The sequence below is a fragment of the Podarcis cretensis genome, assembly GCF_951804945.1.
Source record: "Podarcis cretensis genome assembly, chromosome: 9".
NCBI lineage: Eukaryota > Metazoa > Chordata > Lepidosauria > Squamata > Lacertidae > Podarcis > Podarcis cretensis.
The window spans coordinates 64,006,093-64,022,115 of record NC_137178.1 but is presented as its reverse complement, the minus strand read 5'-3'; the positions used below and the strand labels follow the sequence as shown (position 1 = coordinate 64,022,115).

At 43.3% G+C, this 16,023-nt stretch overlaps 1 protein-coding gene and 1 long non-coding RNA gene across 2 annotated transcripts in view; one reads left to right on the top strand and one right to left on the bottom strand.

Moving 5' to 3' along the window:
* Nucleotides 1–16,023, bottom strand: part of LOC307223644 — a 454,922-nt gene that overhangs the window by 30,077 nt on the left and 408,822 nt on the right. The gene's annotated exons all lie outside the window — the stretch shown is intronic.
* Nucleotides 1–16,023, top strand: part of DTHD1 (death domain containing 1) — a 28,721-nt gene that overhangs the window by 8,075 nt on the left and 4,623 nt on the right. Inside the window, exons 4-7 of the mRNA XM_079989887.1 lie at nucleotides 7,653–7,897; nucleotides 12,674–12,838; nucleotides 14,104–14,393; nucleotides 15,002–15,246. Coding sequence (XP_079846013.1) covers nucleotides 7,653–7,897; nucleotides 12,674–12,838; nucleotides 14,104–14,393; nucleotides 15,002–15,246 — 945 coding nt within the window. The remainder of the gene's footprint in view (nucleotides 1–7,652; nucleotides 7,898–12,673; nucleotides 12,839–14,103; nucleotides 14,394–15,001; nucleotides 15,247–16,023) is intronic.

Genomic DNA, 16,023 nt, shown 5'->3' with positions numbered 1-16,023 from the left:
CATCATGGGTGCAAGTAAGATTCAACCTGCCTCTCTCCAGCCATTATCCTGATCCCAACTTGCATGATAATGAATCTTGGGGGGCTTCTATTAATACTAATGGGAGCTTTCCCAACCCCAAAGATTTTCTTTTTTGGTATGAGAATCATTCCTGGGGAGGAATGATCCTCATACAAAAACCTCCCTGTATGTTATGATCCCTACCCCTTCAAATGGCTGGTATTAATTAAAAAGCAACAACCAGTCATGGTTGCTAACAGCACAATAAAAGAAAGATGGATTTTGGCCCTTGGTTTCAAAAGGGTATTGCTATGTGGCATGGCAGGCTACCATTCAAGAAACAAACTCAAACAATGTAGAACTAATTGTGCATTTCTTTAGACTCTGGGCAACATCTCAAGCAATTCATAAATGCAACTGCCAATATGTTGCTCATCTTCCTTTTAGTACAGTGGCTGGGAGCCTATGTTGTTGCTGTTCCTGTTAAGAGATTCTTGATATTGAGAAAGATAGGCTGTCATTCACTTCATCCCTGGGTGGCAGTAAAAGCTTGGGAAAGAACGGCTAGACATTTACCATTGCATATTTATCCTGCAATGTTAACTATGCAGTTCGTTGTTCAGCTCCTGCGTGGCTGCATTTTTCCTGGGAGGTATTTTGGGTTTGTCTATCGTGTTTATCATTCAGTCATCTTCTTTCATGATGCCCTACATTTCTGGGAGCCTGTCTGTGTGCTTGCGTTCTCCTCCTGAGAAATGTTGGTTGGACAAGGTACCGCCGGAATGGGCAAGCAGCATGATGTACATAACCTACAGGCGAAATAGCTCTTCATGTCCACTGTTCCCTAAGGACTCGTACTTGGAAAGAGCTCTGACAATTGCGTGTCGAGGTCCCCAAGCCACCCCAAATAACTCACACACCACACAGAAATTTTGTTTAAGGTTTTTGGCATAATTTTGGCCACAACTTTATTAAAATACAAAAATGTGAGTGGCTGCTTAGGCATTGGTTGTGACTATCTGCCCCCGGTGGGGACAGACTAACATTTCGCAACCCTGTGAAATTCAGAAAAGGGGAATACATTTGGGGAAAGCGATGGAGCAGGGAAGCTGCCCTCAGCCCTCCCCAAATGCAACCAGGGGCTCTTGCATGGCCCTAGCCCCTTGACAGGGTTCGGACAAAAGCAAAGGTGAGTCCCTGTATTCCTTTAATGGAATACCCTTGCAGCAGCAGCATTAGAGGGGCAGGCACAGCCAATCCATGCCCCCTCAACCAACCAACCAAACCAAAAACCAATGCCTAACCACAACCTTAGAAGTTGTGATGATTTGCTACACAGTAGGCAAAAAAACCAAATGGCACCAGCCAATCAGCCAAATGGACAAAAAATCCTACGGGTCCCTGCCCCAAGAGCAGACGACCCCATGACAGGCATAGCAAGGTCAATGCGAATAACCCTAAATATAGGAAGGGGGGGCGGGAAATCCGATGCACGCAGTGAAAAGAGGAAGCTCTACGCTTCGTGCAGGGAGTTTTAACGTTTCTAGTTTTTTTTTTAACATAATATTTATTGAGGTTTCAAATAAGACAAATAAACAAAAAGACAGAAAAAAACACACAAAACAAGTATACTTTCAGTCCTTATTTTCTTATACCTTATTTCCCGCGACTTCCCCTAGCCTCCCCTTCTTGTATTCCAATTCCAAATGTTAGTTCTTATCCCCAATTTTTACCTTCTTTCATTGTTATACTTAAATCCTTTTAGTAACTGATTTTAGCTTATTTACCTCAATCCTTCTACTTAAACCCTTTTTCCAAGGTCGACCCAAATTCCCTTCCATGAATTTCCCAATTTTATACTAATACCTAACCAAGAATACAAAATAAGAAATATCAAAAAGAAAATATTTATACAACCTTTGGATTCATCAAACCCCACCCTCCCTTTCCCGGTTTTGATCCCCAAACCAATGTCCATCAGTCCATCTGCTATCAGCCTGGCGATCTCACATCGGAGGCTTTTAAATCTCTCTCAGTTCCTCTTTGCCAGTTCTTTGGATAGTCCTTTATATTAGACCCCAAATCTCAGAGGAGCGCAGTCCCAAAAAAGTCGATATTTCTTCCGGCCAGACCTCCATATTTAAAAGAAATCATGAATTTAAATGTCCCAAACGCTTGAACTTTCATCTTAATCGAATTTGTAATCCAAAAGTCTTCAAGTCTCCATCTAGATAGGTCTCTCCATTCTTCATTCTCCAATTCAAGCCAAATCTTGATCATCCAATTCTTATTTTCCTTTATGACCTTCCTGTCAGGCCTCTGGCCTTCCTTAGCCTTCTGCAACATTATAACTCCTCCTCCCTTTCCCTCCAGATCCTCATGTTTCTCTTCCACTTGTACCACTTTCTCAAATTTGTCAAATTTCTTTCCCTGCTCAGCTGCAAAGTCTTTTGTTTCCGCTACAGGGGCTTTTGGTTCAAAGACAAAGACTTGAATCAAGTCCCTTCCATTTTCAGTAACATTGTTTACTGTTTCATTCAGTCCCATGACCCCTGTAGCCAAAATATTACTTTGTTCTTGAAGCTTTCCCAGGAGATAAAAAGTCTTGTTCAACTCAGTGAGTATTTTTCCACTTCCAGCCATTCTTGCAGTGTCCCAAAACCCCCTCTAGAGGGATTGTAGATATTTACTATCCTTCTAGTTCCAGTCCCAAAAACAAAATAGCTTATTTTTCGACAGTTTAAAACCAAAATGTAGCAAATCCAACTGGCAAAGACAGCAAAAACAATGTTACTTTGAATTCTCCAACTTTGACAGCTGTCAAAGTCTTCTATATCTTTCCAACAGGTTCTCTCGCTGATCACTCCCGGGTCCCGGGGGGTTGCACAGCTCTCAAAAATCCACTCTTATCCTCCGGCAAAATTACTTATACTGTCCAATCGTGAAATTAATAACTTTGTTCAGTTACAATAAAAGATATTCTCTCAACCTTAGTTATTTAGTCCTTGCTTTAAGTTGTCTACAAGGCGGGGAGATGGACTTCCTTTTTGTATCTTCCCCGGTCGTACCAAATTCAAAGAAAAAATTTCCTTTTTAAGTCCAATTTCTATATTACTCACGGGTTGTTGCTTTTTAGTCCGAATGTTCTCAGGAAAAAGTCAGCGCTCTCCGTCCATGGCATGCGGCTTCACTCAGCAGGGGAAGCGGAGGACTCTCAGCACCGTGCCGCTCCCCGTCCCCCGTTCCGAAGCCTTTAAAAAGGCTCCTTCGCAGGTAGGGGGACGCAAATGGTGCCCGCCGAGTCACCAAGTCCACAGGCTTCTGCGCCTGTGGTTTCTAAGGGTCCCCGCGTCGCCGGTGCGGCAGAACCCGATCCCTACTGAGCCGATTCCCTCCGGAGCTCGGAGGGAATCCGCCATTAGACGTTGGCGCTAACCCGGAAGTGAGTTTTAACGTTTCTAGCTGTCAGTCACAAAATGGCAACATTAACTTCTTCCCAACAAGAAGGGAAGCCCAATCAAAACCATGGCCAATGAACAATTAGCCCGCCCCACAATTTTAGAGTGTATTGTCAGCCCCCACCGCAACCCGTGCTCTCCATGAAGGTGAACACGCTATAGCAATGTTGCTCCCTGTTTCGGGGAGCCATCAATTGCACCAACAGTTGCCGCACCAATCTCCACCCTCCTATCATACCCATTTCCATGTCTGCCCAGCAACTCTAACTAAATAAAGTGAGGAAAGACTGCCAAGCAGGGCTGGCCCAAGATATTTTGGCACCTGAGGCAGACCCCAAAATGGCACCTCCCCTTCCCACCGGGGAAGAATGGGTGAGGGAAGAACTATATCAGGAACAAATCTACATTGAGATCTGCTGCCCCTGTGGAGTCTGCCGCCTGAGGCAGTTGCCTACCCTTGCCTCATAGATGGGCCAGGCCTGCTGCCATGCTTAACAGAACTGGAACAAAGGGTCAATAATTATTATAAGGAAGGGAGCAACAGCTAGCGCAGCTGCTCTGCAGATATTCCAACCATTTGGTGTGCATTTAATTAGTAAACCAATAAGAGATAATCTGACTCAAATGAATTCTTTATATTCCACGTGCTTTGGCAGTTGGTTGTTCTCTGTTGCCTGTTCTAATCTACATTTCGCTTTACAGTAGGCAGCAAAACAAGAGCAGAAGTTGTTGCTCATTCCATTCGGCAGATGCCCTCAGGAACTCAGTCCCATCTGCCAGAAGTATAAAGGGAAGTTCTCTATGGAGAGAAGGGGGATTCCCCTCTGTGCATCCAGGCCATTCATTTGCTTATAGAAAAGGGAAGTCCTTGTATGTACATGAGAGCATTGGGTCATGGCCTGTGGCCATCGTTCTGTTCAGTCAGTGAGCTTTTGTCATGCGTAATGGGAGAACAGCTGCATGCATTGCTTCATAGTTGTCTTAAATCAGAGGAAAGAATGGATTTGGTTAAAATTGCAAGTTTTTGGACCGTTATTTTTAGTGAAATGATGCATCTCAAAATGGAGAACTTGAGAACAGCCCAAGGGCTGGGGATTGGCACAACCTTCCCTTGACCTTCTGAAAGTGCCCTTCCACTGCCAACAAAATGAGGACTTTGGATTGCAGTTGTCTATGGGACAAGGAGTACCATTTTGCTGGTGTTATTCTCTATTATTAGATTTAAATTTGATGCTGACTTTTTTTTAGGAGGTAATTTAATTATTGTTTGTTATGCCAATGTTATATATCTGATGTTAGCCATCCTGGGCCCGGTTTCAGCCGGGGAGGGTGGGATACAAATAAAAGTTGTTTATTATTATTATTATTATTATAGCAGTGGCGTTCAAAGTGTGTGGTGCATCACACTGGTGTGGCAGGAGAGGAATGCAAGTGGAGCAGGAAGATTCAAGGACAGTCAAACAAACATTTGAACATTTCATTGTACAGTCAAACCTCGGTTGTCAAACATAATTCGTTCTGGAAGACCATTCGACTTCCAAAACGTTCGATAACTGAAAACTGAAAGTGGAAGTCTTGATACAATAGGGAAACTCAAAATGTAAGCTGCATAGCATGTTCGGCCTCTGAAAATTGTTCAAAAACTGGAGCAGTTACTTCTGGGTTTTCGGAGTTTGGGAGCTGAAACGCTCCAAAACGGAGGCGTTCGGAAACCAAGATTTGACTGTAATATAGTACAGTGGTACCTCAGGTTAAGAACTTAATTCATTCTGGAGGTCTGTTCTTAACCTGAAACTGTTCTTAACCTGAAGCACCACTTTAGCTAATGGGGCCTCCCGCTGCCGCGGCGCCGCTGCTGCGCGATTTCTGTTCTCATCCTGAAGCAAAGTTCTTAACCTGAGGTAATATTTCTGGGTTAGAGGAGTCTGTAACCTGAAGTGTCTGTAACCTGAAGCGTCTGTAACCTGAGGTACCACTGTATAGTATAGTATAGTATAGTATAGTATAGTATAGTATAGTATAGTATAGTATAGTATAGTATAGTATAGTATCAAAATGAGAGCAAGAGCATTAAGTAATACTGAGGACAATCCTAGTGTTTTTCAATGTATTTCTTATCAATAAGAAATTCAATGTTGTGCGAGCAAATGTTTATTCTCAAAGTGTGGTGCAGAGAAAAAGGTTTGAAAACCACTGTTCTAAAGCATTATACTCATACAGCAGTATGGTGTAGCGGTTAGAGTGCTAGACTAGGACCTGGGAAACAAGGGTTCAAATCCCCACTCCCAGACCCTCCAAGTGTCCCTATTTTCCAGGGACAGTCCTGGGTTTACAGAAGCTGTCCCAGTTTCTGATCTGATCCCGAAATGTTCTTTTCTTTACGGCATCACTGTTTTCATTGGAGGAATGTTTAGGGATATGGTAGGACATCCCCATTTTCATCAGAGAAATGCTGGAGGGTATGGAATAGGACGTCCCTATTTTCATTGGAGAAATATTGGAGGGTACGTCTCTGTTTTCATCAGAGAAATGTTGGAGGCTATGGACTCTGCTCAACATCAAAAAAATGAAGATCATGGCCACTGGTCCCATCACCTCCTGGCAAATAGAAGGGGAAGAAATGGAGGCAGTGAGAGATTTTACTTTCTTGGGCTCCATGATCATTGCAGATGGTGACAGCAGTCACAAAATTAAAAGACGCCTGCTCCTTGGGAGAAAGGTGATGGCAAACCTAGACAGCATCATAAAAAGCAGAGACATCACCTTGCCAACAAAGGTCTGTATAGTTAAAGCCATGGTTTTCCCAGTAGTGATGTATGGAAGTGAGAGCTGGACCATAAAGAAGGCTGATCGCCGAAGAATTGATGCTTTTGAATTATGGTGTTGGAGGAGACTCTTGAGAGGCCCATGGACTGCAAGAAGATCAAATGTATCCATTCTTAAGGAAATCAGCCCTGAGTGCTCACTGGAAGGACAGATCCTGAAGCTGAGGCTCCAATACTTTGGCCACCTCATGAGAAGAGAAGACTCCCTGGAAAAGACCCTGATGTTGGGAAAGATGGAGGGCACAAGGAGAAGGGGACGGCAGAGGACGAGATGGTTGGACAGTGTTCTCGAAGCTACAAACATGAGTCTGACCAAACTGGGGGAGGCAGTGGAAGACAGGAGTGCCTGGTGTGCTCTGGTCCATGGGGTCATGAAGAGTCGGACACGACTAAACGACTAAACAACAACATGGACTCTGCCACGAAACTCACTAGGTAACCTTGGGCCAGTCACTCACTCTCAGCCTAACCAACCTCACAGGGTTGTTGGGAGGATAAAATGTGGAGGAAGAGAAAGATTTAGGGCACCTTGAGCTTTCTGGAGGAAAGTTGGGGTATGAATGTAACAAATAATACAGGGCTGGTGCCACGTTTGGCAGGATCCTTCGGCATCTGCCCATGGTGATGATAGGCAGGTGCAACAACAACACACACACCAGTCAGTCTAGCTGGCCTTGGAGCAACACTGTGCCAGGGCCCCAGAGAAATTGGGGGGGGGGGGGCGGGGATTAAAATGTAGGATGCTGCCAGGAGTGTTAGGCCCAGGAATCTGTAAATCAGCTTGTTGGATTGGCAATGGGAACTCCTGATGACTCAGGTCATCCCAATGGTTCCGCCCACAGATGTTGGGCCTGCTTGACTGTGAAGAATGATCAATAATAATGGTAATAATATGGGCAATTCTCTTATTCTAACTCTGTTACACCAATCAGCGCTTTCTTTTGTACTGCTGCTTTAAGCTAGTTTCCCTAATTCTGGTAGATATTTGTTCCACAACAGGCTGCAGTCCTGTGCAATCTCAGAAGGATGTTCCACTATGTCCAATGGGGTTTACTTCCTAGTAAATGTGTTTAGGATTACAGCCATAACCTATTGATACTGTAACAGTGCAACTCATTAAAAGCTGCATGGCATCAATACAGACACATGGTGAAGGTTTCATTAAAACATGCTTCATGTTGACTAATTAAATATAGATAATGTCATTTACAAACATCCGGTTAGAAAGAATTTTTGTAACAAGATGAATTAAAGGGAGTGGGGAAACATTTATATTTCACTGGTATGGAGGCAAATTTCAGAAATGTAGATTTTTCTGCCAACAAGTGATGCTAAAATCATAAATCCTAAAACCACAATATTTATGCAGGTGCAACCAATTGAGCCATCCCTGATTTCCATGTTAAAAACAAAGAACGACATGTATCATTCAGTGGTATCTACTAGCCCTCTGGTGTATCTGCAACATCCTTCATCGCGGCCATTCAACAAATCCATCACAATTATTCTGCCTTGCCCTCCAAATCAAGAAAAGAAGATGGAAGGAAATGAGAAAGACCAGGGGAGAGCTATGAGTGCATCCATACCCAGAGTTACAACTGTGCATCAATTTCGGTGAGACAAAACAGTTCCCTGGAAACTATGCATTTACATTTTTTTTATTTCTTAAAAATACAACAGACGACATTAAGTTTCCAAGCTTTTAATGGGTTTTTCATAGTATGGTTATTCTTTTTTCCCCATGCTGTTTTTTAAGTGATTGTTTTTAAAACTTCTCTTATTGTCGATTTTTAATGTATTAAGATGTATGCTTACATCCCAGAGAGCTTTTCTATGCCAAAAGCTGGTATAGGAATATAGTGGCACCTTGGTTCTCAAATTTAATCCGTTCCGGGAGTGCGTTCCAAAACCAAAGCATTCCAAAACCAAGGCACGCTTTGCCATAGAAAGTAATGCAAAATGGATTAAAAACAACCCCTAAAACAGCAATTGAACATGAATTTTACTCTCTAACGAGACCATTGATCCATGAAATGAAAGCAAGAATCAATGTTCTGTACTATAAAATAAATAAGACAGCATTGTAGATGATAAAAATTTAAATTAAAAAAAATATATATTACCTGCACTGATGATAGTCATTGTTTGAATGGGGGGCTTTTATCCATTTCCACAGTCACACAATCAATCAATCAATCAATCAATCAGTAGCTGAACTGGGTTTCACACAGTCACAAAAACAAATTAACTGGGGAAAAAACCCAAAACAAAAACGTAAACTAAACAGCAAAAACAAAAGCACCAAACTTTATCTGTTCCGGAAGTCCAAGGTGCAGCTTCTGATTGGTGCAGGTGCCCCGGAAACAATAGCTAACAGCCAAATCGGACGTTTGGCTTCCAAAAAACGTTAGAAAACCAGAACACTTACTTCCAGGTTCTCAGTATTTGAGTACCAAGGCATTTGAGAACCAAGGTACCACTGTATTCTTTTTCCCCCATGCTGTTTTTTAAGTGGTGGTTCTCCTGCTGCCAGTTTTTATTGTATTAAGATGTATCCTTACATCCCGGAGACCTTTCCTATGCCGAAAGCTGGTATATGAATATTTTTCAATGAAACATATAAATATTTCAAACCAGTTCCTGTAGGTACTCACTCTGCAAAGAGGGCAACATTTTGTGAGTAACAAAGCATCAGATATTACTGGACCCCAGAGCCAATAAGGGGTGCATGGAGGGGTAGGGGAGGGAATAGAACCTTTGGTGGGGTGACAAGTCATGCTTCTTCTGGGGGTAGTTTGTCCACTTCTGGTCCCCACCCTGCACTCAGCTCTCACCTGTGGCTCCTAGAGGCTGTCAGCAGCCACACCAAGGGAATGGTTTTGACTGGCTGGCTAAACCAGGTGAGGGTAGCTGATGGGTCTCAAACCCTGTGTGAGTCAGGGTCTTTCCCTGCATGTAAAGACACGCTCTGGTGGATTGAGTGGAAGGGACCAATAGCGGGACCAATGGTCAAGAAGGTGGTTTCTGTACATGCTGCAGAGAGAAATGAGAAGGGCTCATCAACCTGGGAGTGGAGTTCAACTCTGCTCCTAAATTTCCACTGCCTTGCAGGTGTTAAGATATAAGGAATAGGCTCCCCCCCCCCCCATGGCAGTAGATAAGCAGAACAAAGGAAAGTCTTCTTACCAGTTAGAAACTTTAATAATCACAGCAAGAGAACAAAGAACATATCCTAGAAATGGTGGTGCTCCCACTTAAGGTTCACACCCCCTTCTGTCCCTATTAATCTACGTCACTTCTACATCTTGTAATCTGAGTTTGTGCCCTCTGTGCTTTGTGTGCTTTCTGCTCTGCCACTTTCTCAGCTCTTCTTGACCTTGGGCTGAGCGAATGATCACTTTCCAGAGAAATTGAGTCTGTTAACTCTCTCTCTTCCAGTGCTTCTCCTCCTAGCTATTTCCCATCCAGTATTTCCCAGCTTCTGCCATCTGAACTATGTCCCTCTGCAAACCACTGTTCCAAATCTATACTGTCCTCCTGCTCCTGGGAAGATTCAGGATCCGGAGCAGGAGCAGGGGGAGGGGGAGGCTCCCACCATTCCTCCTCAGTGCAGCCCTCCTCAGCACAGTCCCTGACGGCAGGACATCTTCAGGAGAAGAAAAGGCTAAAGGGTAAACCCTACACAAATTCGGAGTGCAGCCCATAACATGGTTGGATGGAACCTTTTATGCCTTCTTTTGGCAACACAAGCCAAGCTGGTGCCAAATGTATTGCTCTGCTTTCCTTTGGACCATATCAGCGAGTTCTGTCCTCTAGGCAGCTCAGGACCTCCATACAAAGTTCAGCTCCTTAAGAGCTTCAAAAGCCAGCCTGGAATTTCTCAGCAACCTTTCGTAGGTAGCTTCCCCATTTGATTTGATTTATTTTTCTGTAATCAAATTAGATTCCCCCCGCCCTCTAAAAATAGCATCCAACCTGCTAAAAGGTGTGGCTTCAGATACATTCCAGAAAGTGGTTTTATTTAAACAAGAGGGATGTACAACAAAACACTGCAATGTGGAATGCTGCTACTCTGGATTCCAGTCACTCTGTTCCATTACACGCTGTCCTCTCAGGTTTCCATTTCCCCTGTCAACAGTTGGTCAACAAGGTGAGACTGGAAAGTTCAGTGAATGGTCACAGAAATCGGACAGCGAGAAATATTCAAATATACAACCTTGCAGGCCTTCAAAATAAGCCCCCTCTGATACAATGCACCGTTGACAACATACGTAGAACTCTTGGAAACTTCTGGAGAAGTCCTCTTTCATACTGCTTTCAGTTCCCTCATCACAGCAGTTGGATTTGTAAAATGTTACAGTTCTCAGGTTTGGAAATCCAGTGGGGCCAGATCGGGAGAATATGGAGGGTGGGACAACTCAGTAACCTCAGTAATGATTTCACGCGGAATATGCAATTTTTCCACCATCGTTCAGACAGACAAACGCTCGCATCAATAACTCACAAACTCTGTCGACACTTACCTCTGTTCTGCTCAGTGACGGTCTGCCATCTTTGATGGTTTCCCACCCTTCATGGAAACTCTTAAACCACTCATACACTGTCTTTCAAGTTACAGCTTCAACTCCGTACACAATTGTGAGCATTTCGTGGGTTTCCAATGCTGAATGTATGTTCGAATATTTCTCGCTGTCTGATTTTTGTGACCATTCACCAAACTTTCTGGTCACACCTTGGATGTTCACTGAGCACATTCAGTCTCCACTGAGCAATTGTTGGGGGGGGGGGTTGCGGTGGAACAAGTCTCTTCCACTTAGCATTTTTTTAGAAGTGTGGTTTTTTGTTTGGTTTTTTGGTTTTTTTGTGTTGTTTTTTGTACTTCTGTAAATCTTGTGATTTCTCCAAGACTCCTGACACTTGTGCATGGGTGGTACAATTTTGGCTACCCAAGCATTGGCACCCAGAACGTGAACACTGGAAATAATGTGAAATAATGTGAAATAACTGCCATTGGTGGCAGTTATGGAAACCACCAGCGTTGACTACTGACTAGAAAGGATGCAAGGATCTAAACAGAAGAGGTTAACCTTTCACTTTGGACAACAGAACTAGCTCAGTTGGTAGAGCATAATACTCTTAATCTCAGGGTTATGGTTTCAAATCCCATGTTGGGCAAAAAAATACTGCGTGGCAGGGGGTTGGGCTAGATGACCCTTATGGTCCCTTCCAACTCTACATTTTTTTGAAAACAGGCTATATAGCAGCTTATACAGAACAACAAACCCCTGTGTTGCAAATTTAACACAACAAACAATACAAGCAACATGAAGACCAGTATACTAGATAGCACTGCAGTTCTTATTGCATGATATACATGATTTAGTACAACAAAAACAAAATGTGTACACTTGTAAATGCTCTAATATATTTGAAATCAAATGAACACACGTCTGTCAATCTTTGAAAGTCCGTAGAATTATAATAAGTCTATAGTTGAAACAAAGTAATAGATGCTATCCTGTGGGCTAAGCGGTAAAACATTTTTTAGACGTTCATGGTGCCGAAGTAGTAATTGAATAACAATGTAGGACAGCGATCCCAGATAATCTGACTGTTCCACTGGAATCTTCTTCAGCACAACTACAAAAGAATTCAAATATGAAACAATGACCTGTGTACACGCAAACTATATAAACTTCACACATTACAACCCATATGCTACAATAAGAAGAACAAAGTTTGACAGATGTGTGTTCATTTGATTTCAAATATATTAGAGAATTTACAAGTGTACACATTTTGTTTTTGTTGTACTAAATCATGTATAAAGGTAAAGGTAAAGGGACCCCTGACCATTAGGTCCAGTCGTGGCCGACTCTGGGGTTGCGGCGCTCGTCTCGCTTTATTGGCTGAGGGAGCCGGCGTACAGCTTCTGGGTCATGTGACCAGCATGACTAAGCTGCTTCTGGTGAACCAGAGCAGCGCACGGAAACGCTGTTTACCTTCCCGCCGGAGCGGTACCTATTTATCTACTTGCACTTTGACGTGCTTTCGAACTGCTAGGTTGGCAGGAGCAGGGACCAAGCAATGGGAGCTCACCCCATTGCGGGGATTTGAACCGCCGACCTTCTGATTGGCAAGTCCTAGGCTCTGTGGTTTAACCCACAGCGCCACCCACGTCCCTAAATCATGTATATCATGCAATAAAAATTGCAGTGCTATCTAGTATACTGGTCTTCGTGTTGCTTGTATTGTTTGTTGTTGTATATAGCAGCTTATGCTATTTTACAGAAAGAGATTTTCAGATTCTCACAATTAAGTGTTTTGATTTCCAGAAAGCTGTGGTTGCTGTTGTTTTTAAAGTAACTATTGACTCTTGTGATTCTGCAGAGCGTTGAGTGCCTCTCCAAGAAAGCATGGAGAGAATCTCCACGAATCCTTAAAATTACTGGGGTACAGAAGCAGAGAAGAGGAATGGGTCGTGCTGGATGAGATCGCGGTGCAAAATGCACGGAATGGCCTTGTGTCGTTTGAACTGGACGAGCCCTTAGACAGGTGAGACACAATCAAATCTTTTCCATCTGCAGATGCGGCAGTGGATTTGCTTGGAGAAGACATTTGTCCTTGGGAGTGAGGCTAAACCATCGTCACACTGCATCCATCTTCACTCTTGGCTTGGTGATGTCTAAATATGGCTCAGCTTTGCATAAGAAAGTCACCACTATGAGGCTATAGAAAATGAATGAATGAATGTGAGAACCAGCCCTGAAATTCACAGAGTACCATGTATTGGACACACTTCAGATTTATTTATTTTTAATAACGTTCTTTAATCTAATGATGTCCCTTCTTAATATATTTAAACACGAAGACGGTAGAATGTACAGAGAAATGTTCTTGATCTATGTATCAGATCATCAAAGTATAGGTTCTAGTTTGTATACGTAGTAGCCTATGAATTAACTCTAAGAATTATAACATGCCGTTTGGAGCTACTGTATTTGTTTATTGTAAGAATACTGTATGTCTAATTTTTAAATGGGATTAAGGATGTCATTTATAAGTGTGCTCCCAACTGATGTAGCTTTATTTAATATTAATTCTTGGATCTGATTTACATCCTATGCCCTTTGAAAATGTGTGTTTTTTTTGGGGGGGGGCTATTGGGTTTGTTAGAAGGGGCATGGGTGGCGCTGTGGGTTAAACCACAGAGCCTAGGACTTGCCAATCAGAAGGTTGGCGGCTTGAATCCCTGCGACGGGGTGAGCTCGGTCCCTGCTCCTACCAACCTAGCAGTTCGAAAGCACGTCAAAGTGCAAGTAGATAAATAGGTACCGCTCCGGCGGGAAGGTAAACGGCGTTTCCGTGCACTGCTCTGGTTCACCAGAAGCAGCTTAGTCATGCTGGCCACATGACCCGGAAGCTGTACGCCGGCTCCCTCGGCCAATAAAGCGAGATGAGCGCCATAACCCCAGAGTCGGCCACTACTGGACTTAATGGTCAGGGGTCCCTTTACCTTTACCTTTATTGGGTTTGTTGTTTTTATTTTTATTATGTATTTTGTGGTTTTATATCTTGATTTTATTCTGTGAACTGACCTGAGACCCCCGGGTATAGGGCAGTATATAAATTCAATAACAATAACAACAATAATAATATTGCACCAATGAAATGGTTGAACATAGTGAAATGATTTTCCTAGTGACTTGAAGCAAATGAAAACTGCATCGATCGCAACTGACAGTTTTGTTTGCTTGCTTCAGCCCAAGAACACACGTTCAGATCCACATATATTTTCTTTCTCTCTTTTTAAAATGCAGCTTTATTATCCTTCGCCTGTCCTCTTCTGTGGATAACACACATTTAGTTCAGCTTGTTAAAAATATGGAGAAAGACATCTACACCACAATGGTGAAAGTGGTGCTTTATCGGAAAAAAGAAGATCCGTACAAGGTCGCTGTCCTACTCGTTCCATCCAAGGAACTGAACTTGGAGCTTCAGGGACTGCGTGAGGAGGGTTTCTCTGGTCCTCCTGATCCCTCTCAGCAGTTCAAGCTGAGAGAAGGGGAGCAGGTTTATTTTAGATTTAGCGGAAATATTCATGCTTCAGGTAAATCCGTTTCCTGCTGCACAACTACATTCCATGTACATGGCCCATTCTGAAGGGTACAAATGCAGGAGGGGGTAACCCTGTCTCTGTTGCCTCCCACTGTGGCCCTACATGCCTTATGCCTGGGTTGCATGTGAATGGACACAGTGTACTAATAGATGAACACACCTAGGACTCAGCGACATTAGGAAAGAAACAGCAATTTGAATGCGCTATAAACACACAACACCAGATGGCGCCAGAGAGCAGGAAATTTAAAAACGCAGTTTTCCATAGGGATTTTTTTTCTTTGTTAAAACAATCTAATTTCTGCCTGTGTTTAGATACACCCATAGAGGTCCTCTAAAGAAGGGAGCTGTAGGTTCACACAGCCCCTTCAGATTGTGTGGGTGGTGATGGAGGAGAGGAGTTGTGGCATTTGGGCATCGAGGAGAGAATGATTGAAGGGAGCTACAGCCAATGAGAAAACAAGTAATATTTGGGGTTGGAGGAGGGTTTATTTTGTGTGCTAAAAATCTAGCATGCAACATTGGTGAATACTGATCCGTTGCATCAACTTAATCTTCTCTGCTTCCCCCAACTTTCTGTTCCCCTTGGCATATATTCAGATGATGGGGCAGCCTTTGGAAAAAGCTACAAGCTTACTTTTCATGCACAGAGAAAGCCACGGCTTGACCTGCAAATCAAGGAGGTGGATGAATTTGGCAATTACAGCTCACCACATTACAAAGGAACCGCCTTGTTCTACAAAGTGAGCAAAGAAGCCATTGCTAAAAGCTGGGAACAGCCTCTTTTGCCTGAAGACCACCAGCAGGAAGACCTTGTCTGCAAATTGGCTCTAACCTTGCCAAAAGTAAGTTGTTTACCCACATTCTCAATTTATTTATTTCTTTATTTTCTTTATTGAATTTATATACCGCCCTATATTCGCGGGTCTCAGGGCGATTCACAGAATAAAACCAAGATATAAAACCACAAAATGCATAATAAAAATAAAAACAAAAACCCAATTGCACTCCCCCCCCCCAAAAAAAAACATTTTAAAACGGCATAGGATGTCAAACAGATCAACCAAAGGCCTGGTTAAAAAAGGAATGTTTTTGCCTGGCGCCTAAAGGTGTGTAATGAAGGCTCCAGGCGAACTTCCCTGGGGAGAGCATTCCACAGACGGGGAGCCACTGCAGAGAAGGCCCTGTTCTTGTGTTGCCACCCTCCGGACCTCTCGAGGAGGAGACACACGAAGGAGGGCCTCCAGAGATGATCTCAGGGTCTGGGTAGGTTCGTAAGGAAAGAGTTGGTCCTTGAGTTATTGTGGTCCTGAGCCATTTATGGCTTTATAGGTCAAAACCAGCACTTTGAATTGGGCCCGGAAACTAGCTGGTAGCCGGTACAGTCAGACCAGGATGGATATAATATGCTCAAACTGTCTTGCTCCGGTGAGCAACCTGGCCACTGAATTCTGCACCAGCTGAAGTTTCCGAACTGCCTTCTGAGGCAGCCCTACCTATAACGCATTGCAGTAATCAAACCTTGAGGTTACCAGAGCATGGACAACAGTAGTTAGACTATCCCTTTCCAGACAGGGGCAAAGCAAGTGTTCATCTTTCATAAAAGGAGGGATAAAATTCTT